Here is a 27,847-nt window from a genome sequence, read left to right on the forward strand (position 1 = left end):
GTAGATACGCTTGGCATTCTTTACATTCTAAGTGCTTCCTGCTCTCTCCCGCATGGCCAATCCACATTCCGCATAACAATTTACAATGGATATCAGTCAGAGGGTACCGCACTCCTTTCATCTCCTGACCCACCCACCTATCCTGCATACCAGTGCTGGGCAAACCTTGGCCTGTTATTGTCGAACTACAAGTCCCATCATGCCTCTGAAAGTCACAGTTTTGGCCATTAGGCTTGCAATACCTCATGGGACATGTAGTCCCACAACAGCTGGAGGGCCACTGTTTGCCCACACCTACTGTATATGATAGGGTTGCGTCAATATCTAGCATTTGCACGAGTACTCAAAAGGCTCCGATACCCCGAAACCGATCCCTTTGCGCCCATACAAAATAAATGAGTTAAAAAAAAAAGAAAATCGCACTGCAAAAGAATCGAATGCAATTTGAGCAAGAATGCAAATTCCTGTCTGCGGTTTGCAGCACCGCTCTTGTGTGAAGTCAAGCTCTTCATAAGGATTTTGAGCCAGAGTTCACACAGGAGCAGGGGGAACCTCCCTGCATGACGGGTTCCACCAGCTCAGGCTCCCATCCGACTTAAAGTGTTACTAAACCCAGTAGTATGAAAACTGTCTCCCCCCCCCAGCTTATAAATCTTTTTACATTAAAATACTGCCACTAAATAACTTTTTGGCTGATCTGTATACCACGGTCACATGATAAACTGCAGGGTCCACCCAAGTGGTAAGAGTTCAGGTAGGAGGAGATTTTTCACTACAGCCTGTGTCTTCCTGCTGTTATGGGAGGAGGCTCTTCCATCAATCAAGATGCGACATCCCACCCACTGTTTTTTTTTTTTAAGTTACTGGGCATGAAGCAGGAGCAAGGGGCTGGACCGTCACTTAGTATCTGTACACACGCCCACATGTGTGATGTAAATATCATGTGACCCGCCTAGTTCAGTGCAACAAAGGAAATGTTCTCTCCAGCAATAGAGATCAAACTGAGCATGTGCAGCTTTACTACTTTGACTGTCTTATCTGGACTTGTCAAGAGAGACCCTGCAGGCGGATTAGTCTATACAGGATCAAAGAGCCTTTTTTACACAATACAGAGGAGTAACTCCTCAAGTTCCATAGTGAGTATAACAAGCATGCTTTACTGAATATACAGACTGATGTTACGGTTGTGGGTTTAGTAACACTTTAAGTCTGGGTTCACACAGGAGCGGGAGACCTCCCTGCATGACCGGTTCCATCAGCTCAGGCTCCCATCCGACTTCAAAGTATAAAATGAAAAGTCAGTGCTACTGCCCATACAGAACGTAGATAGCAGAGCTCCCAGGTGCTCGATCCAAGGGTGCTGGACTGAAGACAGTAATGTAGATATAGTAAAAAATAAATATGAATATCTGCACTTCAGCTGTTACTCTTAAAATTTCTTCATTTTATTGAAAAGCCCCACAGTGAACAAACGCATATTAAGTCAGTTGACACATTTCAGCCAATAAGGCCTTAACCTTAGTTATGACTAAGGCCTTATAGGCTGAAACACGTCAACTGACTTAAGCTGCCTTTGTTCACTGTGGCTATTCAATAAAATGAAGAAATTTTAAGAAGAACCGGCGTGCAAATCTTTTTTTTTTTTCTACATTACCATCCGACTTCAGGACAAGAAAAAGGACATTTAAAAAAAAAAAAAAAAAAAAAAAAAAAAGGGCACAGCAGCTTAGTGCGTTATCCTAAGTGTATTTATTAGTACTGAAAACAACTCGCAAAATATATAGAGAAACAAAGCTTGTAAAAGTCACCTCGTTGTGGCAATCGGTCCAGGAACCGACCATCTCCCGCTAGCAGAGGAGAAGACATCAGGGCCTCTGCTGTCTGACGCATTTTTAAAAGGAAAACCTTCTTACTCAGAGCCTAGCATCAGTGGCGACTGTCGGTTCCGGGACCGATTGCCACGACCGAGGCGGCCTTTACAAGCTTTGTTTCTCCACCTGTTTGAGTCGTTTTTACTTCGTTTTACGTATTAATAAATACACTAGGCTGGTGCACACCCTCTTTTCTGCAATTTTTCTTGTGACCATTAGGGGGATTCCCGTTCCTGGAGGGCAGCAGAGCCAACAGACCATGCGGACATCACACTAAAAGCACAAGAGTGTGTTTGCTCCTGTGTGAACCCAGGCTGAAGTCGGGTGGGAGCAGTGTGGGGAAACCACATACAACTCGCACAGGAATCGCACCACATTCCTGTTCAAATCGCATCGGGTTATTTGCAGTGAGATTTGAGTACATTTGTTTTGTATGGGCTCAACTTGCACCACAAAAAGGTATCAGTACTCAGTTAAAAGAAAACCAGTATCGGCTGAACCTTAGTATATGGTCCACTATAAAAAGCAAGATCTCGATAAGACTATGCATTTCAGATTACTAGTTTAAGCCAATTTACGCGGCGGACTGCACCTGTGACTTTCCTATATAATCGATTGGCAATTTTTGAATCTGAAATTTTAGCACAAGAACAAAAATTTCAACCAGACCATGCACATGGAAGAGTGTTAGCTCTGCGACACTACCAACCCTAGTCTCTGAATTGTAGATGGCTCAACGCTGGGCCAGCAAAGTAGAACTTACAGCCTTTTCAGTAACTTAGCTTTCAGTGCTGATGGGAACAGAAGTGCTTTGTTTTTTGAAATGTTCATTTGGCAGCATATAAGAAAAAAAAACAAAAAAACAACAAAAAAAAAAAAACACAACAAATAGGATGCCATCGACCCACCCCCCGCTCCTCTCCGAGCACCACCTAGAAGAACAATGTCAGGATTCCCAATGTGTACTGGTGAAGACTTCCACAAGATCCAATAAATACTTATTAAAAAGTGCAGGAAACAAAAATCAAACCAAAAAATAAAATAAAAAAGGAGGGAGATCATTGCTGTGAAGGTTCAGGAATGGAGACCGAGGAAAAAAAAAAAAAACTGATTGACATAAGCATGTGACCAGCGGAGGTGGGGGGGGGAGGGGGAATAAACCAAACCAATACTGTGTCTGTGCTAAAGGGTTCAGTAATGGGTAATGCTCAGAAGCCAGAAAAAAACAGAACAACTGGTGTGGGTAGGAGGTCTCCAGAACAAGAGTCAGTCTCCAGGATCCAGTTGGAGCTTGGGAGGGGAAAAAAAAAAAAAAAAAAAAGAAGAAGAAAAGTGCAGGGGGAAGAGGTGGGTTCACATCTCAGTTTTTGTTAGGGGGGGGAGGGGACGAGTAAAGTTTACGGTTTATATACAAAAGTAAAACTGAAAATATAGTTCTGTTCTCTGTACATGTCTTTTTTGTTAAACATTTCATAAAAAAAAAAAAAAAATAATAAAATAAAAAGGAATAGGGTGACAAGCGGAGGTCCAAATCCCTCCCCCAAAAGCGTTCCTCATCTGTGGGATCAGTCCAAAGAGATAACATCTGGGATTATGCCGTACAGAGAAGAGCTGTCCGCTGGCCCCCGGTTGGCTGCGTTGTGGCTGTCGCGGAGGCTGTTCGAGGATATTAAACTGCTGTTGCTGCCACTGTTGCTCCCGTTGGTTGCAGGCAGAGTGGTGCTCGCCCCCGCGCTTAGCTGGTCCAGGAAGATTTGTGAGGAGGTGGTGTACGGGAAGAATCGCGACGAGTGAAGGAGATCCGGCTCTTCGGAAGCCGCGGCGGCTGCAGCAGCCAGGAGCGACGTGTTGTAATGCTGAAGGAACGGAGATACAAAAACATCAATATGAGGCGGTTGCGTAACGGTGAAAAGCACACAAAGCAAAAAAAAATTAAAAATAAACCTATGGCCCACAACAAATTATTACTGGTGCCACACAAGGCGTTACCAGGTCCTCCTGCATGACAAACTGGTAGGAAAGCAGAGCTCATCCCAGCTCAATACATCAAGTAGGGAAAGGAAGTCCTAAAAAAAAAAAAAAATCACATCACAAGCCTCAGGCCAGGCTCAAACCAGGGCACACCCACACCAACGCATTTCACTCCACCCCTGAGCTTAAGCTCGGGGGTGGAGTGAAAAGTGGTGGGGGCATGGCCTGGTTGGAGCCCAGGCTGCAGCCATCATGCACCTCCTCACAGGATGTGATGTGCAACTGTTAGGACTTCCAAAAAAAAAAAAAAAAAAAACTGCGAGGAGGAGAGGATAACTTAGGTGGTCCCCTATTTTGGGTGGAGCCCCACTTTAACCACTTGAGACCCGCAATACGTCTATTGACGTCATGGGGTTTCGCTGGTTATATCTAAATGATACCCGAGTCCACAGACATCATTCAGATATTGCCGTTTTCAGCCGGCGATTCCCTACAGCTGTTCCGCCGCTTGATCGTTCTTACGGGTGGCGGGAGGGGATGCCCCCCTCCCTCCCGCCGCCCTCCGGTGCTTCTACCGACTCACCGTTTCCATCGGCGAGTCGGTCACAGGATCCGCCGGCCCCAGCATGTGATCATAGAGATTTCCGGCGGACTAGATTGTCCCCGGAGTCTCTATGATCGTTCGGAGGCCGGGCGCGATGTTATGACGTCACGCCCGGCCTCGGTATTCAAATTAACGGCGCCGATCTGGCTAGGAAGCCAGGATCGTTTTTTTTTTTTTATTACTTTTTTTATTCTTCCCAGCCTAGAGGTGAGATGTGGGGTCTTATTGACCCCATATTTCACTGTAAATAGGTCCGATCATGCCATATTCCTATTACAAGGGATGTTTACATTCCTTGTAATAGGAATAAAAGTAAATTTTTTTTTTTTTTTTTTTTTAAGTGTAAAACTAAAAATAAAATTAACAAAAAAAAAAAATTTTTAAGTGCCCCTGTCCCCGTGAGCTCGCACACAGAAGCGAACGCATACGTAAGTCCCGCCCACATATGAAAACTGTTCAAACCACACATGCGAGGTATCGCCGCGAACGTTAGAGCGAGAGCAATAATTCTAGCCCTAGACCTCCTCTGTAAAAATTTTTTTAAAGCGTCGCCTATGGGGATTTTTAAATACCAAAGTTTGGCGCCATTCCACGAGCGCGTGCAATTTTGAAGCGTGACATGTTGGGTATCTATTTACTCGGCGTATCCTCCTCTTTCACATTATGCAAAAAAATTGGGCTAACTTTACTGTTTTTTTTTTTAAGCATGAAACTTTTTTTTTCTGAAAAAAAACGCGTTCGAAAAATTGCTGCGCAAATACCGTGCGAGATAAAAAGTTGCAATGACCGCCATTGTATTCTCTAGGGTCCTTGCTAAAAAAACATATATAATGTTTGGGGGTTCTATGTAATTTTCTAGCAAAAAAATTAGGAATTTTACATGTAGGCGAGAAATGTCAGAATTCGCCTGGGTCTGAAGTGGTTAACCACCCCAGGTACATTTACTGCGGCAGGGCAGCCCGGGTGCGCAAAGTCACATACCTGTACACGATTTCGCTCATGCGGTTTAGGAGGCACCAGAGGCGCCACTGCCACTGTGATTAGCTCCTGTTGTGAGCAATCAGCGGGTTCTGGCGGCCGGGACCCACCGATCGTTCAGACGAGACACGGAGCAGCAGTGTGCCGATGTAAACAAAAGTGCACTGCTGCTCTATCAGGGAGGAAAAAGAGAGCTCATGTTTCAGCCAAGCCGAATCACAATTTTTTTTCCTTCAGTGAAACCACTCTCTCTCCCCCCCCCCCCCACCCTCTCCCCATATTATTGCAGAAAGTAAAAATAAAAAATGCAAAGATGCTTAAATACCACCAAAAGAAAGCTCTATTTGTGGGGAGGACATCAATTTTATTTGGGTACAACATCACATGACTGCGCAATTGTCAGTTAAAGCAATGCAGTGCCATATTGCAAAAATGACCTGGTCATGAAGGCGGGTAAATGTTCCGGGGCCAAAGTGGTTAAGAAAGCAATACAAATCCTTTTTTATTTAAAGGGCTGGACATGCTGAGAAAGCATTAGACTCCCTATAGCGCCTGAAAACAGCTGCTCCATGCACTCCAGTGTGAAAGCCCGAGGGAATGGATGGGGGGGGGCCCAGAGTGCTTTCACACTGGAGTGGTGTGCTGTCGGGGCGTCAAAAAAAAAAAAAAAAAAAAAAAGTCCTGCCAGCAGCTTCTTTGGAGCGGTGAACTCCCCGCTCCTCCCCATTTAAATCAATGGGGCAGCGCTGCGATACCGCTGGCAGAACGCCGCTCTACCAGCATTTTGCGGGCCGTTTTAACCCCTTTTTTGTCCACTAGCGGGAGGTTAAAACCGTCTCGCTAGCATGACGGTAAAATTGGCGGTAAAAAAGCGCAGATTTACAGCCAACGCCTGCCACGGCTCGTGTGAAAGGGCTCTCAAAGTAAAAAAAAAACCTTAAAGCTTGAGAACCACAAAAAAAAAATAATAATAATAATAATCTTTGGGCAAACGTGACTTTCTGCCCAAATATAGCATATATTTTACCTTTTAAGGCCTCGGCCCAAAGTCCTGCCCCATCCAACCTCAGCAGCGGGGCAGTCGCGTGCACCTATAACCGAGCTAAACACGCAGTGTGCATGAGAATTTATCTGTAATCCCACCAATGGCTTTTTTGCTGTATTCCTCAGAAATACCTTCTCAAAAGGGTATATTTTATATAACCTTTTCCGTGTAGGTGGCTGACCACCGCATCCTCCTGAACGGTGACCGGGCCTTTCAACGGCTCCATGTGGTCTGCATTATATGCACATAACCATATCAGTGCAATACTAACTGTGGGCAAGTATTAAAATAACAGCTTTTCTTTATGACGGATCTGACCACTCATTGTGACCCAATGTCACCAGAATAGGGAGAAGATATCCCTCAAAAAAACAGGCATCAGACACCAATAAGACAGGTTCTTCTCCTTATCCACTTAACTTCAGCTAAAACCATTTTTTATTTTTTTCCTGTTAACAGGGGAATTCATCAAACCTGGAGCAGCTGTGCATGGCAACCAATAGGCTTCCATCTTTGGCTTGTTCAATTTAGCCTTGAAAATTAAATTTAGAAGCCGATTGGTTGACTGGCAAATCTGCTTCAGATTCTGGCTGCTCCTGTTTTGATAAATTCCCCTCTATGTTCTCATCTGTCATTGGGGGGGGGGGGGACCCAACAGCTAGGATATTCCTCCCACAGACACAAAGCAAAGACTGAAAAAAGATGGCGCAAGTCACACAGGGGAGGAACGACTTCTCATTCCAATCGTATAGGCACCCTATAAAAATAAAAAAAGGAGTTCTCCGTTTCCCTCAAAGAAACCACATTCGCCATTATGTTGACCACCATTAGCAACACTGATTACAAACAGGAAATATATAACGCATCAAGGCAATTATATACTCACTTGGTTGTCTCCAGACATAAATTGAAAGAAGTCCAATCCTGGTAAGGGGAATGGATGGGGAAAAAAAAAAAAAGTAAACAATTTAAAAACGCAATACAAGAACAAAAAACAAAAATAAAAAAAAAATAAAAAAAACAAAAAACAAACACACACTGTAAAATGTATCCATATTTAAAATGGCATTAATTACAATGGGCAGGAACCAGAAGTGACATCATGAAGTTTCTTCAGTCCCCCTAGCCCATAGAGATGATTGGAGGCCATCTTTCCACCTACCCCTAAGATCATGAAGTGTGTGTGTGTGTGGAATGCATCGCGGAACGCATTGTGCATGCGCAGCAAGTTATTTTAGGTTGGTGCACAATCTGATGGGCAGCGGTAATCCGATAGAGCACCGGATGGGTTCTTGGCCTTCCTGATCTGCCATGTAAGCCGCAGAACCACCAGTGGTGGTGGGGGGGGGGGGGGGGGTGAGATCCAGCTTGGACCACTTTAAAGTCCGTTAGAGAGTCGCTAGCTGAAAGGTAAATAAATAAAACACCACAATAGCGGGGTTATGACAGATTGCTGCAGCCATAACGGCGGTATGCCACTGCCAACCAAGGACGTCTTCTTGGGACAAACCACGCAGGGGCGGAGCATAAGATTTTTGCACATAAGGTTTTGTGAACTACTTTGATGATATAATCTATAAATTATGAGCAGGATGTACAGAATTTTTTGATACTTCTAAAAGCACCGAATGCCACCTTTATGTGCACATTGAGTTTTGTTTGACTTGTTATTTCCTTGATCTGATTGGGCTTTTAGGATTGATCAAAACTTTTTTTATTTTTTGGGAGGCAAGGACCAGCACTGTACTTCATGGAAAACCTATTTTTTCAAGTTTATATTAAAACACATCATTCTTGCCTTCCTACAGTTCTTGCGTCACTCCCATTGGCTGTCAGATGACCCAAAAAACACCCAATTAGGAAAACACAGATGACAGGAAGATGCACAATGCTCTGAATACCATTCAGTTACAAAGGACCCAAGGAGGCCCCGGGGTAAAGAACCCATTATTTTGCCCACCTTTCCTGTGGATCAGAGGTGTGCAGTTCGTTTTGCACTCCTGTGACCCGCTGTCAGCTGAACTCACAGAGCTCATCCAGGCTGGGGCAAGATCGTGACAATAAATTTGGGATCCGCAGCTGGCACAGCCTCTCCGTGAGCCGCTGAGAGCCTGGGCCAGCCGCTACCACCACCCTCCAGTGAGTGGAGGGGGTTGTGGGGCAGAGCAGAGAGTAGGTGACCGTCAGCGAGCTCTGAAAACCGAGCAATCTGCTGTCTGCAAGCCGGCGCGGGATCAATCCTACATCCACCTGGGCAAGTATTTAAAAAAAAAAAAAAAAAAAAAAAAAAAAAAAAAAAAAAAAAAAACACACACGACTCCTACCTAGCTGGTCATACGGCATAGGCGTCATATGGAAGGGATGCCTGTAGTCCTGGATCAGTGGGGTGTTCATATATGTTGAGTCCACAGCTGGCAAACTGGGAGTTCGAGATATCGGAGAGCCCTGGTGTGGCAAAGTCAGCATACTAGAAGAAAAATAAATAAAGTAACCAATAGCTTCTAATGTTTACATTGTTCACATTTATCTGTCATTTTTGTGCCGTTATACCAGATTTCATCAGCAGATGGCAATGCAGGTGAAATGTGAACCCCTCAATGTCCCTACAAAGGCTTAGAAACAGATGCGAACACTGCAAATGCAATTTATTGTGAACCCGACCTGGCCTAGTGTGCATGTGCTAGTCTTCAATTTGATCCCTGTGAAGCTCCGCTGTTGGATCCTGTACCCAAAGATGTACACAACTGCCAAAATACAAGTTCTGCACCCTCTAAGCAAGCCACCCCCTCATTCAACTGTCAAACCTTAATGCTTCAAATGGCAACAGAGGCTCTAGCATTTGAAATTGGAGCGACAGGTAACGGGATCTCAATTTAGGAGACGACGTGGACTCTGCGATCCAACAGGCTTTACAGGGATTAATTAGAAGATGAACATGTACTTGTAGGAACACAAAGGACTCTACTACTTAAAGTTCATCCAAAAAGTATTCACAGCTCTTCACTTTTTCCACATTTTATGTTACAGCCTTATTCCAAAATGGATTAAATGTATTAATTTTCCTCAAAAATTCTACAAACAATCCCCCATAATGACAACGTGAAAGAAGCTTGAAATCTTTGCAAAGTTATTAAAAATAAATAAAAATCCCATGTACATAAGTATTCTCAGCCTTTGCTTAATACTTTGGTGAAGCTCCTTTGGCATCAATTAAAGCCTCAAGTCTTTGTATGTGGAGTATGAGGCTACAAGTTTGGCACACCTATTTTTGGGCAGTTTCTCCCATTCTTCTGTGCAGGACCTCTCAAGCTCCATCAGCTTGGATGGGGAGCGTTGATGCACAGCCATTTTTAAATCTCTCCAGAGATGTTCAATTGGGGTTAAGTCTGGGCCACTCAAGGACATTCACAGAGTTGTGCCGAAGCCACTCTATTATCTTGACTGTGTGCTTTGGGGTCCTTGTGCTGTTGGAAGATGAACATTCGGCCCAGCCTGAGGTCCAGACTAGGTTTTCATCAAAGGATGTGTCTGTACATTGCGACATTCATCTTTCCCTCCATCCTGACTAGTCTCACAGTCCCTGCCACTGAAAAACCTCCCCATAGCATGATGTTGCCACCACCATGCTTCACTGTAGGGATGGTATTGGCCAGGTGATGAGAGGTGCCTGGTTTCCTCCAGACACGACGCTTGCGATTTAGGCCAAAGAATTCAATCTTTGTTTTGTCAGACCTGAGAATATTGTTTCTCATGGTCAGAGTTCTTCAGGTGCCTTTTTGGCAAACTCCAGGTGGGCTGTTATGTGCCTTTTATTGAGTGGCTTCCGTCTGGACACTCTACCATACAGGTCCGATTGGTGGAGGGTTGCAGAGATGGTTGTTCTTCTGGAAGGTCCTCCGCTCTCCACAGAGAAATGCTGGAGCTCTGTCAGAGTGACCATCGGGTTCTTGGTCACCTCCCTGACTCTAGGAAGAGTCATGGTGGTCCCAAACTTTCTGTTTAAGGATAATGGAGGCCACTGTCCTAATTAGGACCTTCAATGTTGCAGAGATTTCTCTGTACCCTTCCCCAGATCTGTGCCTCCATACAAGCATGTCTCCAAGGCTTACAGACAATACCTTGGACTTCATGGCTTGGTTTGTGCTCCAACATGCACCGTTACCTGTGGGACATTATATATAGACAGGTGTGTGCCTTTCCAAATCGTGTCCAATCAACCGAGTTTACCACAGGTGGAGTGCAAGTTGTAGAAACATCTCAAGGATGATCAGTGGAAACAGGAGGCACCTGGGCACAATTTTGCAGTATCATTGCAAAGGATGTGAATAGTTATGTACATTTTATGATTTTTAAAGTTTAGAGAAGATACAGCAAATAATCACAAAATACATTACACCATCATGTAAATGGAAGATGACAGACCATAAATCAAGTCAACAAATGAGAGAGCCTACTACATGAGGTAGGTAAATGGCATCAGTCTAAGAAGACACCCTAAAGAGCATATGACGCACTGTATAGCCAATACTATTCTTGACCCAGATTAATGAATGCCTATACTGAAATAACCTGGTGATGACCACCATATGAACGCGAGGAGATATAAAAAGGCATTTATTGAAAACTTGGTCTACAGGCAAAAAAAAACATGAAAATGGTAAATGACCATCTCAGGAGCATTTCTAACGCATCCATCCACAGCCAAAATAGCCAAACTACGGGGCAGAGAGGGGGAAAAAAAGGGGGGGGGAGGGGAGGAGATTAGAGAAGAGGAAGAATAAAAATATTATATATATATATATATATATATATATATATATATATATAAGATTGAGAAGGGGGTGGGACCACCACCAACTGCTCTGTCCACCCATTGCTAAGGACTATGCCTAGTTGCAACACCCCAGAAGCAGGGAATAGGCAAATCTCTTAGAGAGCAGAAAAAAAAAAAAAACCTCAGCCAGAGATCGATTTGTATCCTGTTGCAGCTCTAGAAATGTTAGAGTCACGGAAGGTTATCCAGGTCTCAGAATTTGGAGATTCCATCAAGAGTGGTATGAAATCGGCTCCTCCAGCTCTCCAATGCAATTAACACAATGGAACAATTCCTTCAATTGAATGAGGGGATAGAGACCTCCAATGAGTTAGTACGCAAAGCCTAGCAGCGCCGATCATATGCACAGCAACCTATGATATCACTTTTTAGATATCCTGGAAAAATGAAGGTGCTGTGCCAGGGAGAACGCCAAGGGGAGCAAAGAGACCACTACTGTCATATCATGCACTTTACGCTAAAAAAAAAAAAGACTGGATCAATGGGCAATCCCACCAAATATGGAGGAAAGTCACTCTTTGCCACCTCAACAGCGATCAGGGGCCGAAGGGGAAGATTTATGAAGTAAATCTGGTGGTCTAAACCACCGCGTTCTCAATTTATATCCATTCTCTTGAGTAGAGACATTCAGGGATCCCTTAATATACAATGGATGTGCTCCCAGCTATCGCCACATGGTTCTGGGGAGAGGACCTGGAGCAGAGTGCCTCATATAGGTGGCTTAGTAAACCCTTCTCTACGGGATGGATTATCTAGGTAGTGTTTAAGTTGGATGCAAGTTGGACGCAAGACCAGAAGGAAAAAAAATAAAAATAAATCAGTGTTAAGATAGCTCTGGAAGCTCAGTGCGCCGCATGAATCAACCTCTACGGAAGAAATGTTTGGCCAACATCTCCAAGGTGGTCTTGGAAAGTCTGGGTTGCCTCGTACTGGAATGATTAAGCATAATTCAGCAGATATTGCGCATGTACAACATGCTCTTTCATAGACATGGAGGGTATCCCCAATAAGGGCGTGTGAAAGAAAGGTTGGAGACGTGTTCCTTGGAAAGCCAGGGAACCACACAAAATTCAGAGCCAGAGCTCAAAGATTCCAAGATCACCCATGCTTTACAACGGGCTCGGTTTTTATCTTTAGTAAATATGCAAAGATATCAAACGTCTTACACATAAGAGGGGTATTGTTAGTAGAATTTTTAGGAAAATTTAAACCATTTCGGAATGAAGCTGTAACATAGCAAAATGTGGAAGAAGTGAAGCACTGTGAATGCTTTCCAGATGCACTGTAAGCACTGCCGGTACCTTTAATCCAGTTTGAAGTCACTTTTGTACAAACTTACCTCTTGTTGCTGAGAGGCGAAGCAGGGGTTATCGATGGACAACTCCTTTTAGCACAGGGCTCCTCCTCCTCCTCATCCGAAGAGCTGTCCACTGTCAGGTCAATCACCTCCACTTTCTTATTTTTGTTAGAGTGTTGCTGTGAGGACACCTGATGCTCCACCGTACTGCTGATGCACCCATCTGAAATATGACATGCACACGGGTAAAACTATTGCTAAACAGGCAGAGACACAAAAAAAGTTACAAAACCTTGGAAAAAAAATTGGTATTGGGGCTCGTTTACACTTGCTTCAAAATGTGGCATTGGACATGATTCTTTTAAAGCGCTCTGAATGGCAATCAAAGCCCCCGTCACTAAATAAAATGGTTACCTTACAGTCCTGGTCACACATTGTGTTGCTTTGCTTCAAAAATGATCCCCCATGTCGCTTTCTCTGTGCTTCAACGTGTCTCCAAAGCCTCCATAGAAGTCTGACAGCACTCGCTAACAGCACCTGCAGATTTTGAGAGGCTTTTATTCAGCTTCACTTTGTTCTGGAGGTATGAAAGATCCTAGGATGCACTGGGAGACCAACAAGTGAACTGGAAATAGGTCATCAGCAGTCACTGGGAGTGTCTGGTGCAGACGTCACATCTGGTGTGCAGCATGGAGCAGAAGGAAGGTAAGCGGGGTCTGGACTGGAGCGTAACAACTAGCAGGTGATACATGTGGTGTGCAACATGGGAATCCTAGAGTGGAAGGATCAGCTGAGCGAGGGTACCAATAAAGGGGGGGGGGGGGGAATCTGCTGAGCGAGGGTACCAATAAGCTGGGGGTGGAAATCTGCTGAGCGAGGGTACCAATAAGCTGGGGGGGGGGGGAATCTGCTAAGCAAGGGTACCAATAAGCTGGGGGTGGAAATCTGCTGAGCGAGGGTACCAATAAGCTGGGGGGGGGGGGGGAAATCTGCTGAGCGAGGGTACCAATAAGCTGGGGGGGGGGGGATCTGCTGAGTGAGAGTACCAATAAGCTGGGGGGGGATCTGCTGAGTGAGGGTACCAATAAGCTGGGGGTGGAAATCTGCTGAGCGAGGGTACCAATAAGCTGGGGGGGGGGGGGGAATCTGCTGAGCGAGGGCACCAATAAGCTGGGGGGGGGGGGAATCTGCTGAGTGAGGGTACCAATAAGCTGGGGGGGGGGGAATCTGCTGAGTGAGGGTACCAGTAAGCTGGGGGGGGGGGGGGGGGAGAATCTGCTGAGTGAGGGTACCAATAAGGGGGGGGGGGGAATCTGCTGAGCGAGGGTACCAATAAGCTGGGGGGGGGGGGGGGGAGAATCTGCTGAGTGAGGGTACCAATAAGCTGGGGGTGGAAATCTGCTGAGCGAGGGTACCAATAAGCTGGGGGGGGGGGAATCTGCTAAGCAAGGGTACCAATAAGCTGGGGGTGGAAATCTGCTGAGCGAGGGTACCAATAAGCTGGGGGGGGGGGGGGGGGGAATCTGCTGAGCGAGGGCACCAATAAGCTGGGGGGGGGGGGGAATCTGCTGAGTGAGGGTACCAATAAGCTGGGGGGGGGGGAATCTGCTGAGTGAGGGTACCAGTAAGCTGGGGGGGGGGGGAGAATCTGCTGAGTGAGGGTACCAATAAGGGGGGGGGGGGGGGAATCTGCTGAGCGAGGGTACCAATAAGCTGGGGGGGGGGGGGGGGGAAATCTGCTGAGTGAGGGTACCAATAAGCTGGGGGGGGGGAATCTGCTGAGTGAGGGTACCAATAAGCTGGGAAGCTGGGGGGGGGGGGGGGGGGGAATCTGCTGAGTGAGGGTACCAATAAGCTGGGGGGGGGGGATCTGCTGAGCTAGGGTATTCATAAGCTGGGGATCTGTTGGAGTAGTGGTAACTAAGCTGGGGGGGTTCTATTGGGCCCATTTAAAAAAAAAAAAAAAAAACACAACAAAAAATCAGTGCACACGGGGCATCTGCCAACCATGATTAAAGCTTAAAAAAACCCATCACCAATACATGTTGAAGCAGTAGGCACTTTAATGTGTGTTGAAGTCGAAGCAAGTGTAAATGAGCCCTTACAACAGCATTACTTTAAGAATTCCAGGTAAATCTCTATATAGTCAGATGAAACCCACATCAGAGTGGTTTTACCTGCCAAAGGGATCGTGTGTGTTGGGGCCGTGCAGCAGAACGGACGTCAAATTGGGAGCAACTGTGTCCATGCAGCTGCTGTATCCCAATAGGCATCAACGGGGCTGCAAGGAAGACCTGAGCATCCTCGTGTCTGTAAAACACGGCACCTTGTACAGGTGTACTCTGTAGCGCTCCCATGTGGACATCACCTTACACAGCTCTCAAACATGGCTGGCAGGGCGACAGCAGCACCTTATACATTAGTGTCTGCTGAGTGGACAGCAAGTGACCAAAACGGGAAGAAAAAATAAAAAAAATAAAAAAACTTATGAGATCACAACACTGCTTTTCTCCTATAAAAGGTTGCTTGTCAGCATATTTGTATGTAGTACAGCTGATTGGCTGACGCATCGCCCTCTTCCAGTCAGTCAATCATGTCATGGGATTGCAAGAGGTTGCCAGTGAGTCACATTTGGGAATTTTTTACCAGTTCCATGGGAGGAGTTAAGGGCTGTGGGTGAGATTACCACCATAGGCCGCTGTACACAGCAAGACTTTACTACAAGAGGTAACTATGAACCCAATACAAAGCAGTAAGAGTTAATGGGCATAAAAAAAAACATAAGCATGCCATAAATCGGGCTTCAGCCTGGGGTGGGGCTAGTTTGAAATAAGGAACTAGAGCAGGGTTCTCAAACTGGCGGCCCTACAGCTGTTGTGAAACTACAAGTCCCATCATGCCTCTGCCTGTGGGAGTCATGCTTGGAACTGTCAGCCTTGCAGCTTAGCAACAGCTGAAGGGCTGCCAGTTTGAGACCCCCTGCTGTAGAGTGTGCATAGAGTGGAGATGGAGAAAATGCATTTAGCACTTTATATTTACTAAAACTATTGCATTTCCATGTTGTGTATTGGGGGAGGAGACCAGGTCTAAGGGGGGACTGCAGGCTCCTGGAGGGAGGAGACCAGGTCTAAGGGGGGACTGCAGGCTCCTGGAGGGAGGAGACCAGGTCTAAGGGGGGACTGCAGGCTCCTGGAGGGAGGAGACCAGGTCTAAGGGGGGACTGCAGGCTTTTTGATTTAGTAACACTTAACGTTACACCAATAATTTACACAAACCTTTTCAGTGTGTGTCTCAATTTTGTGCTGAAAGGGAAATCAAGCTCTCTCAAAATAAAACTTATGCTCATCAGCAGACTTTGTTGATTATATTCTGCATATGCAATATATTTGGGGGGGGGGGGGCGCCGACTACATAAATGTTGCCTTGGGGGAATAAAAAAAAAAAAAACCCGCACACATAGGAAAAACAATTTAGTTTTATTTTACTATTTATTCCCTCAAAAAAAAAAAAAAACCCACAAACACCTACGCATCCAAATTTGCTACCAAATTAAGGCCCCACCTGTCCTGCAAAAAAGGAGGATGTACAATGTGTTAGGCTAGACCATAAAACCTTGAAAGGTACGTATGGAGCCGACATCACCGAAACGGAAAGGACTCTGGCGTTCGAGGGGGGAGTTAGGAAGAAAGTCTTGGGAGACTCAAGTGGGTAAACAAGCATGCTCATGTTTTAGGAATAGTAAGATACAATGACAGCAGTGCAATAAGGAAGACCATCTTGCTACAAGTCCCATAAAATACACAGCCCAAGTGTGAATTACCGGTATACTCACTGTCTACTCCATTACACGAACTTTTTACTTCCTGCACATCTTTCTTTGACCGCATAGGTGACCAGGAGCCATCTTCTTTGAACTGGATTTCATCACAGTCTGTACAACACTTTAGAATTTCCATAAAGAGGCTGGAAAAGAGCATCAGATTCTAGTTACACTTCTTATACTCAACTAGCTGGAGAGACCGAAAAAACAAAAAAACAAAAAACAAACATTCTTCAAGACAGAATTATACAGCCGTGGCCACAGGTTTTGAGAATGACAAATATTTTATTTTCACAAAAAATGAGGCCTCCGTGTTTTTAGAAATTTTTGTCAGAAGTTACTATGATATATTGAAGTATAATTACGAGCATTTCAGAAGCGTTAAAAGCTTTTATTGACAAGGACATGAAGTTTATGGAAAGAGTCAATATTTTCAGTGTTGACCCTTCTTTTTCAAGACCTCTGCAATTCCCTCTGGCATGCTGGCAATCAACTTCTGGCCCACATCCCGACTGACGGCCGCCCCCCATTCTTGCATAATCAATGCTTGGAGTTTGTGAGAATTTGTGGAGATTTTTGTTCACCCGCCTCTTCAGGATTGAGCACAAGTCCTCAATGGGAGTAAGATCTGGGGAGCTTCCTGGCCATGGACCCAAAATTTCGATGCTTTGCTCCCAAAGCCACTTAGTTATCACTTGTGCCTTATGGCAAGGTGCTCCATCATGCTGGAAAAATAGACATTGTTCCTCAAACTGTTCTTGGATGGTTGGAAGAAGTTGCTCTCAGAGGATGTTTTTGTACCATTCTTTATTTATGGCGGTGTTCTTAGGCAAAATTGTGAGTGAGCCCACTGCCTTGGCTGAGAAGCCACCCCACCTATGAATGGTCTCAGGATTCTTTACTGTCGGCATGAGACAGGCTCACCTTTTCTTCTCCAGAAGAGGATTTTCCAGATGCTCAAAACAGTCGTAAAGGGGATTCAGAGTAAATTACTTTACCCCAGTCCTCAGCAGTCCAATCCCCGCAACTTTTGCAGAATATCACTCAGCCCTTGATGTTTTTCCTGGAGAGAAGTGGCTTCTTTGCTGTCCTTCTTGACACCAGGCCATCCTCCAAAATTCTTCTCCTCCCTGTGCATGCAGAATTACTCATCTGCCATTCCTGAGCAAGCTCTGCACTGGCGGTGCTCCATTTCGCAGCTGAATCAAATTTAGGAGACGGTCCTGGCGCTTGCAGGACTTTCTTGGGACCCCCCAAAGCCTTCTTAACAACTGAACCCCTCTCGAAGTTCTTGAGAATCTGGTAAATGGTTGATTTTAGGTGCAATCTTAGTAGCAGCAATATCCTTGCCTACGAATCCCTTTTTGTGCAAAGCAATGACGACTGCATGCATTTCCTTGCAGGTAACCATGGTTAACAGAGGAAGAACAATGATATCAAGCACCACCCTCCTTTTAAAGGCTTCCAGTCTGTTATGCTCTCAGCATTAAAGAATGATTTCCAGCCTTGTCCTCGTCAACACTGACACCTGTGCTAACGAGAGAATCACTGACATGTCAGCAGGTCCTTTGGTGGCAGGACTGAAATGCAGTGGAAAGGTTTATTTTCATGGCAAAGAGGGACTTTGCAATTAATCTGATCATTTTTCATAACATTCTGTAGTATATGCAAATTGCCATCATAAAAACAGAGGCAACAGACTTTGTGAAAATTAATATTCGAGTCACTAAAAAAAGTTTGGCCACGGATGCATATTGAAATTAGGCAATACTGCATTGTGTAACGGTCGCTGCACTTTCGCAATGCCTTACATACACATCTAGCTCAGATACAGTTGCATTGTCTGCAGGTGACAAGTGGTATTTAGAAACAAACCTAGAATGGTGGAATACTCAATACCACCAGCATAGTACCTCGAGGCACTAAGTCTTTTATGCCCTAAACATTTTGCAACAGTGTCACTGTACACTATTCAGCTGTAATCACACGATCACGGCAGATGGAATCTCTGTGATTCCACCCGACGATTTCAAATGGCTGCCAAACACGGGACGCATTTGCGATGCCATTACTTCTAATGGTACCCCAATCGCAACACGATTTTTGTGCAATTGTTGCATAGTAAATCACACTGCAATCGTGGCGCTTGTCGCTCAAAAGGGAACAGAAGCTTCTTTTAGGCAACAGCGTCACAATTTGCCGTGATTTACCACACAATTGCACTGCGATTGGCATTGCAAACGGTTCCCGCTTTTTTGCCACCATTTGAAATTACGGGGCGGAAATGCGGCGATTCTGCCCTGTGACCATGTGTGCATGAATGCAGCCTTATGCACCGTAGTGGTTTCTTTACAGTTTCGGCCTTTACCGCTTTGTTAGCAGTTATCGTATTTATTGGCATATAACACGCACCTTCATTTTAGGAGGGAAGTTTCAGGAAAAAAAAAAAAAAAAAACTTCAACTTTAAGTAAAGAACTTTAAAGCAAAATAAGAGTCTGTGCCCATCAATGCAGCTTGAACAATGCCCATCTGCAGCCTCACAATTGCCCAATGCCCATTTGCAGACTCACCATTGCCCATTTGCAGACTCACCATTGCCATGAATGAATGCAGCCTGATCAATGCTCATCTGCAGCCTCACCTCAGATTACTGCTGCCTCGGAAGGGACAGGGAGGGAGGGAGGGGGGGGGGGGGGGTGGGACGAGCGCCGTCAGATTACATACATCAAGAATCTCCCGTTTACTCGGTAGCCTCTAATACAAAGCCCCGCCTCCTGGACTAGCTTCTATGATAGACAGAGCACTTGTACAATGCTGGCCCAGGAGATGGGAATTCCTATTACAGAGGCCGCCAAGTAAACAGGAGATTCTCGCGGTATGTAATCTGATGGTGCTCGTTCCGCCGCCCCTGCCCATTCCCTCCTAGGCAGCCCAAATTGCAGAATCGGCATAGAACACTAACACACACACACACACACACACACTATTTGCACCTGATTTTCAGGGTGAAAGTGTGTATGTTATACACCAATACACTATATATTCCTTGTAAAATATATTTCTTACATATTAAAACTATTTATATTTAGTCAAGTGAAATTACTTGAACTTGAGACTTTATATTCATAAAATTAGTTCAGGAAACACCAAGGGATGTCCCTGAAGTCAGGTGACGAGTGACGCAATGCGTCGAAGCCAGTGACTCCAGTATACGGAAGTGCAGCGAGGTGGTGACATGGCTAGTTTTATATTGATACTTTACAAAATTATATTTGTTCTTAAAGAGGAAGTAAACCCTGATGGGTTTACTTCCTCTTTCATTCCCTGCAAAGGCAAAGCATAATGGACTACTATGTATCGCATAGTAGTCCATTATGTGTCACTTACCTGACACAGGAGCCAGCGAAGTCACCGCTGTCCCCTGTAGTCCAGCGCATCCATCTTCTCGGTGGGGTCTCGCAGCTCTGCCGCTGTCATTCGGCGAAGCCGCGATGACGTCACTCCCGCGCATGTGCACAGGAGCCGACACGCGCGGCAGCTCCGTCGTTGGAAATCCCGCGCTCAGTGCGCCATAGACAGTGGTGCCCGTCTTCGGGCAAATATCTCCTAAACAGTATAGGTTTAGGAGACATTTCTTGGACCTACAGGTAAGCCTTAATCTAGGCTTACCTGTAGGTCAAAGTGTGTTGTAAGGGTTTACAACCACTTTAATGTGAGCAAATTGGAATATTTTAATAAATTTGTTTTATACTTGGCAATATTACGCTAGGAATGTCTGTATTCTGAGTGCTACCGGAGATGGGAGGCAAGGATCCAGTGTAAATTCTGCAGAGAGATCGGTGGAGTGAAGTGTGGATCTAGAAAGGTAAAGCTTTCTTTATGGAAGGGATTGGGATTTGAAGACTACATTGCCCATTTTAAAGCGCATCTTGGCCTTTTGGTCAGTTTGTAGGGTGAGCAGCCATTTCACCTGAAGGTGGTGGTTGCAGTTAACCGACTTCTCACCATATGGACTTTTTGTTATATTCCCCCAATAGTGGTGGATTGAGCATTTGGATTTGCAAATTGTGATCACTTTTGGGTTGAGCACATTTCTGGGTGACTGACACTCCTCAAAAATAGGATTTATAACAGTTTACCTGTAAAATCCTTTTCTTTGACGTACATCATGGGACACGGAGCCATAGTAGTTACTATGTGGGTTATAGGCCACCTTCAGGTGACGGACACTGGCACACCCCAAGAGAAAAAGTGCACTCCCTAGATAACCCCTCCCACTACTGGGTGTGCCTCAGTTTTGTAGCAAAACAATACACGTGTATACCAAGAAGGGAGGGACCTCCGTGTCCCGTGATGTACTTCAAAAGAAAAGGAAGTTACAGGTAAGCCGTTCTAAAGAAATCCTATTTTCTTATCGTACATCATGGGAGCCATAGTAGTTACTTGTGGGATGTCCCATAGCAATGCCAACTGAAGAGAGGGAGACAACAAGAGTAGGGCACTAAGACTAGGACTTATACTGCTGCCTGCAGTACACTGCGCCAAAAGGAGATATCCTCATGACCTTTTACATCTACTTGATAGAATCTGGTAAATATATGGATTGAATTTTTTTTTTTTTCCTCCTACTACTCACACCTTTTTTTTTTTTTTTGCTGACTGGTAATTCTGTCACTCTCCTTGTCTATCATGGTCTATGTACACCCCTTCATCAATTTTCTTCACTTTTTGTTAACCTGCACACTCACACTTTCTTTCACACTATTACATTATTTTTAATTTTGCACACCATTCACTGTTTACATTCATCTGCATATACTTACTACATAGTATATACTTGCCTTATGGCCAGCACTCTCTCTGTACCCTTTGAGGGTCACTATCAATTTTAAATTACTTTCGCATCACATTATTTTCATTAATCATACATACTATTAACATTTTGTTTTTAGATATGTTGTTTTCAACAATTGCCACACACTCCATATCTTATACTCTTCAACACTGCTGTATCTTTTTGGTTTTGCCTGATATCGCATCCATGTCTATGCCTATGCCGCCTCAGTTCCCGGGGAGGGATCTTGCCCATGGCCCACCCTACGCCCACTGCCGCACACTGCACTTTCCATCCAGATTGGCGAGTCTGCCCTGGCTAACCATTTACACGCATTAAATCCCCATTAATTTATATTTATATGGTTAGTATATTATATTATTTTTTATTCTATTCCATAGGAATTTTTTGGTCGCATCAGCTCCTGATGAGTGGGGAGACACCCACGAAACGCGTCAAGCTTTTGAAATGATGTCCCAGCTATACTTTATACGGAACTATATTTATTTTATTATGAATTTACTTTTTTAACTATATACTAAATTTATTTTTGTTTTACATCTAGTGGATGCATATCTATTATGTGGATGTACTTGCTGATGTCGGTTTTGCTGTCATAGGCACTACCATGCCATACTACCCAATTATTTTATTTATTACTACTATGTGCTGCTATATGTGAATACTATATATCATGCTTCTACTGTACTTACACCTATATACTTTATGAATTTGATCTTTATTATTTTTTATGATCTGTTACTGAACAATCAATAAAAAATTTTTTTTTTTTAATATGGTTAAAACCTACCTCCATTATCCAAGTGCTTCATTTTAAAGTCCCAAACTTCCTCTATTACGTACCGATTACCGGGATGGAGGCACATACTTGTGCTTCATTTAAAGTCCCAAAATTCCCCTCCTTTTTTGCATATATGGATTGAAGATCAAGTTGCAGCCTTGCAGATCTGAGCCATGGAGGCTTGGTGATGCACTGCCCAGGAAGCACTAACCGCCCTGGTGGAGTGCACTTTAATATGAAAAGGAGGAATTTTCCTTTTTACCCACTTAAGGACCAGGCCTCTTTCAGATTTGGCGTTTACATGTTTAAAACAGTTTTTTTGCTAGAAAATTACTTAGAACCCCCAAACATTATATATTTTTTTTCTAACACCCTAGAGAATAAAACGGCGGTCATTGCAATACTTTTTTTCACACCGTATTTGCGCAGCGATCTTACAAGCGCACTTTTTTTTAATTAAAAAAAAATTAAATAAAAAATAAGACAACAGTAAGTTTAGCCCAATCTTTTTTAATATTATGAAAGATAATGTTACGCAGAGTAAATTGATACCAACAACATGTCACGCTTCAAAATTGCACCCGCTCATGGAATGGCGTCAAACTTTTACACTCAAAAATCTCCATAAGCGACATTTAAAAAATTCTACAGGTTGCATGTTTTGCGTTACAGAGGAGATCTAGGGCTAGAATTTTTGCTCTCGCTCTACCGATTGATTGGATACCTCACGTGTGGTTTTCCCACCGTTTTCATATGCGGGCGCTACTCACGTATGTGTTCGCTTCTGTGCGCAAGCTCGTCGGGATGGGGGTTTAAATTTTTTTTCTTATTTATTTTACACTAAAAAGAAATATATATATATATATATATATATATATATATATATATATATATATATATATATATATATATATATATATATATATATATATATATATATATATATATATATATATATATATATATATATATTAATGGATCACTTTTATTCCTATTACAAGGAATGTAAACATCCCTTGTAATAGAAAAAAAAAAAGCATGACAGGTCCTCTTAAATATGAGATCTGGGGTCAAAAAGTCCTCAGATCTCATATTTGGACTTAAATGCAATTAAAAAAAAAAATAAATAAATAAAAAAAAAAAAAAAAGTCATTTTAAAAAAATGACATTGAAAAAAAAAAAATATACCTTTAAGAGGTATGGGCGGAAGTGACGTTTTGACGTTACTTCCGCCCTCCTATGGTATAGAGACGAGTGGGGGCCATCTTAGGCTCACTCGGCTCCATACCCGGCTATGAAGAGGACCCGATCGCCTCCGCCGCTACCGACGGAGGGCACGGGAGAGCGGGGGTGGCACCTCTCCCGCCGCCGATAACTGATATCGCGGCAAACCCACCGCGGAGACCACAGTTATCGTACACAGGACCGCCTCCTGTGAAGAGGGAGCAGTTACTTTCAAATGGACCTTGACCACTCTCCCCACATGAAGAGAATGTAGTGACTTTTCTTCCACAGAACGAGGTTCTGGAAAAAATGAAGGCAGAACAATATCCTGGTTTAAATGGAAACCTGACACTACCTTCGGTAGGAAATTAAGATGAGGCCGCAATATAACCTTATCCTTAAGAAAAATAAAATATGGCTCTTTACAAGAAAGAGGAGCCAACTCTGATACGCTTCTTGAAGATATGGCAACCAAGAAAATTATTTTTATGGTCAAGATGACCAAGGGAATATCTCGAATTGGCTTCAAAAGGCTGTTTTCGTAAAGCTGACAGGATTAAATTTAAGTCCCAAGGGTTCAGGGGTGGCCTAACTGGGGGATTAATCCACGTTAGCCTCTGAATAAAGTTACGAACTAGAGAGTGAGAAGCAAGTGGTCGTTGGGAAAAAAATAAAATAAAAATACAGATAAGGACGACACCTGGCCCTTGATAGTACTCAAGGCCAACTTCATTTCTAATACCATCTGTAGGAATTCAAGGATCCTACCCATTACATTTTCTTGGGTGCCAAAACCTGGATTCACATGAGGAGACACATGCCTTCCAGACTTTATAGTATATGACTCTGGTTAATGCTAGGAAGCCGGCCTCCAAAGTAAAAACTTGACAGCACACGGTCCTTTAGAATGTGGGTCTCAATAGCCAAACCGATAAATTTAGAGAGTTTGTAAGGTAGGACGGAATAACGGACCTTGCGAGAAAAGGTCTGGCCACAGTGGAGGGTCCAAGGGTCCTCTACCGCCATCTTTATGATCTCGGCAAACCAAGATCTCCTGGGCCATGCTGGGGCCACCAGAATCACCTCCTTCCCTTCTTGCTTGATCCTGCGAAGAAGACATGGAAGAAGAACAGGAGGGAACGCATAGATCAGTGAAAACTGATCCCACGGAAAGGCCAAGGCATCTGTTCTGTATGCCATCAGATCCCTTGTCCTTGACACAAAGTTGTTGATCTTGTTGAACCTGGACACCAACAGATGTTCCATGTTCGGAACCCCTCCATTTTTGACACATTGACAGAGATGTCGGGATGAAGGGACCATTCCCCCGGGAACAATTGTTGGTGAATCAAGTAGTCCGCTTGCCAACTCTCGATCCCTGGAATGAAAATTGCCGATAGGCAAGGAATGTTTTATGCCCAAGAATGAATATGATTAACCTCTTTTTGGGCCGCATGACTTCTCGTGCCCACTAGGCCACCGCTGTGGCATTGTCAGATTTGATTCTGACAGGACAATTCTGTAGACTGGACGTCCAGGCCTCCAGGGCCAGGCGTACTGCCTGAATCTCTAGAATATTGATGGGCAAAGTTATCTCTGATTTGGACCATTTCCCTTGGAGAGATGCTTCTTTCAGGACTACTCCTCAGCCCAGGCGGCTAGCATCTGTTACCACCTAACAGGTAACTGGTAGAAAGGATTTCCCTTTTTGAAGATTCTTGGATATCAACCAATTGAGACTCTGCCACACATTGGGGGATAAACGCATCGGGAAGTCCAGCGGTTGGACCTTCTTGTTCAAAGTTGGCAGGATACTGTTTTGCAGCAGTCTTGAATGAAACTGTGCATAAGGAACGACCTCGAAAGAAGCCACCATCTTTCCCAACAATTTCATGCAAAGTCGAATAGAAGGATTCTTCTTTGTTTTGACCAACTGAATCAGTTCCTTTATGTAACTGATCCTTTCCTGGTGCAAAAACACCCTCTTCGGACTGTATCTATGATGAGCCCCAAGTACTGCAATCTCCTTGATGGTTTTAAGGAGGATTTCTCTAGGTTGAGAAGCCAACCTAGGTATTCCAGGTAGCTGACTGCTGTGACCAAGGTTTGGTTTAAGCGGGCTACCTATTGATCTATAAAGAGTAGATCATCTAAGTAGGCCAGTATCATCATTCCTTGAGCCCTTAGCATGGCTAAAGGAGCCAGGAAAGGCAGAGCTACAAACTGGAAATGAAGATTTTCTACCTCAAAGCATAGAAATTTCTGGTGGGTGGGGAAAAAAAATGGCACACGGAGATGAGCATCCTTGATGTTGATTGACGCCACAAGGAAACACTCGGTCGGAACTCTAGTTTGTAACCTAGAGAAATTGAGGAAGTCACCCATCTGTCTTGACAATGTTCCTGCCAGACCTTAAAAAAACAAAAAAAACAAAACCAAAAAACACTGTAGAAGCCTTCCCCCAACTCGAGCGAGGGTACACCTTTATAAGGAGGCTTTAGAATTCTGTTTTGTGGGTTTCTTCCCCCAGGGACTGATCCCGTGGTTTACCTCTTGAACCTGAGGGTGGAAGCCGTTGACTGCCTCGAGGCAAAATTCTTTGGATACACTTATCCAGATCGTCGCCAATAACAGTTTATCTGGGTGCTCCCACTCAGAATACATTAGCTTCCTTAGCCATGAATGGCTAGGAAAAGAATGAACAGATTGGGGAGGCATTAGTGAACCCAAACCAGAAGTGGGCTGATTGACTCACTGCGTTATTGGCAGTAAAAATGTGGAGTGGACCAATTCAGTGAGAGACTGTACCAACAATCTCTCCTGCGAACCTGACACTTCCGCATCAGGTTCTTCGGAAGAGGAGACTTCAGCCTCTTCCCGGTCCTTTGAAAGAAATTTGTCATCTCTCGCTCCTTGTTCCTCAGCAGGAGGGTCCTGAGTGATGGACGGTGACCTGCTGCGCTTAGTCCCACTCTGGGATGCAATTCAATTAAAGCATCAATTTTTTGCTCCAAACTTAAAATGGTTGAAAAAACAAAAAAAACTCCTTAGTAATATACACAGGGGCTGCAGTGTTAAGAGCAGCTGCAACACTTGCCCCTCTTGATGGCTCATTCTGACCAGCCATATTACTCTCAGGGGAAGATGCCATCTTTTTTTAGATGGTTCTTCCGTGTGACTGTAGCAGTTCTCCTGGAATGCACCGAGTGGTGTGCCGTTCACGCTTTTCATAAAAAAGATAAATAAAAATATATATGTTTATTATTTCGGTGCTCCCCCCCCCCCCCAGAAGAGGGGGAAGAAAAAAAAAAAACAGAACAGGGGGGGGGGCATCTGATAGGCAGAGGGAACCACCCCCAGACTTACTGGAGGTCCGCTGCTTGGCCAGAAGAAGAAGAAACTGCTACTTCCTAGACACGAGGTGGACTTTCTGAGAAGCATGAGATGGTGAGTGCTCAATACAGCCCCCAGTGGTGACACAGGCATGACAACACTTAATTTCTTAGAAAACTCCACTTACCTTTCCCACCGCAGGGTTTTCTGTGGTAAATCAACAGACCCAATCTTCACCCTTCACGGTGGGTTCTGTTAAACCTTCAGGAGCTGGGGATCCTCGAGGAAACCCACAATCCCTGACCTATAATAGCACCACCGCCAGTAAAAACTTTATGGCCTTAATACCAAAAAGTAAAGGATCTGGGGTCCAGCTCTCTAAAAAGAGAAGCGTTACAGGCAAGACCTCGTTTCTTCAGATATGAGGCCCGGGTACCATTCAATTCGACCTAAAAGACACTTTGAATGGATCTGGCTGCATGGCTAACCCCAGCAAGGATTGCTCCAGAGGAGCACAGCACATCTTTACTCATGACCAACACCAAAAAAACTGAGGTACTCCAGGTAGTGGGAGGGGTTATATAAGAATTATGCACTATACACAATGTTATGACTGTTTTATATGCTTAATGTTTTTTAGAACACACGCACCATTGTTTTCCACAACATTGTTCGTATCTAGTGTTTGAGTTCACCTATAAACTGTTTATTCTTTGGTAGTCATTACCATATCACAAACCATTTGCTATATTCCAATCTCTGATCATTCTTCCCCGGTTTTATCCCCTTCACACCGACCGTACACAAATTTACATTCATGGCTTGAAGGAGTTATTACGTGTATTGCGCCGGCGGTTGGCTCTTTAGTGATAATCGATGCGGCTAAAAGTCACTCAGCTGTTATCTGAAAGGGGGGGGGGGTTGGGGGGGACCCACACCCCGCTGCTCTTTCTGGGCCTCCCGCCCCACCAGGAGACCTGAGCCACCAGCTGACAAATTCACTGGCAAGGCTGAGACCCCCTACAAAGCTCAGTTTGGTGCAATTGGGTCTCCGATGTAAAATCTCAAAAGCAACCTCATTTCTGGTTTACTCGGCTGCCAATGGCGCAGATTAAAAAAAAAAGTATTTAGAATCGCAGTTTTTGGCGATCTGAATACTTGAGTGCAAAAGAGATCTCAGAGAGATTTGGGGTCTTTTAGAGCCCCAATCCCTCCATAAAAAGAGTACCTGCC

The 27,847-nt window shown here is 44.3% G+C and overlaps 1 protein-coding gene across 1 annotated transcript in view; it reads right to left on the minus strand.

The window, feature by feature from the left end:
- Positions 1-3,047: 3,047 nt before the first annotated feature.
- The window catches only part of PIAS1 (protein inhibitor of activated STAT 1), a gene marked incomplete at its 5' end in the record, with an annotated part of 42,451 nt that continues 17,651 nt past the window's right edge, over positions 3,048-27,847 (minus strand). The window contains 5 exon segments of the mRNA XM_077469060.1: positions 3,048-3,727; positions 7,356-7,393; positions 8,794-8,936; positions 12,643-12,823; positions 16,433-16,563. Coding sequence (XP_077325186.1) covers positions 3,437-3,727; positions 7,356-7,393; positions 8,794-8,936; positions 12,643-12,823; positions 16,433-16,563 — 784 coding nt within the window.

The sequence above is a fragment of the Lithobates pipiens genome, unplaced genomic scaffold (genome assembly GCF_037356315.1).
Source record: "Lithobates pipiens isolate NorthernLeopardFrog02 unplaced genomic scaffold, aLitPip1_a1.2 Scaffold_8, whole genome shotgun sequence".
NCBI lineage: Eukaryota > Metazoa > Chordata > Amphibia > Anura > Ranidae > Lithobates > Lithobates pipiens.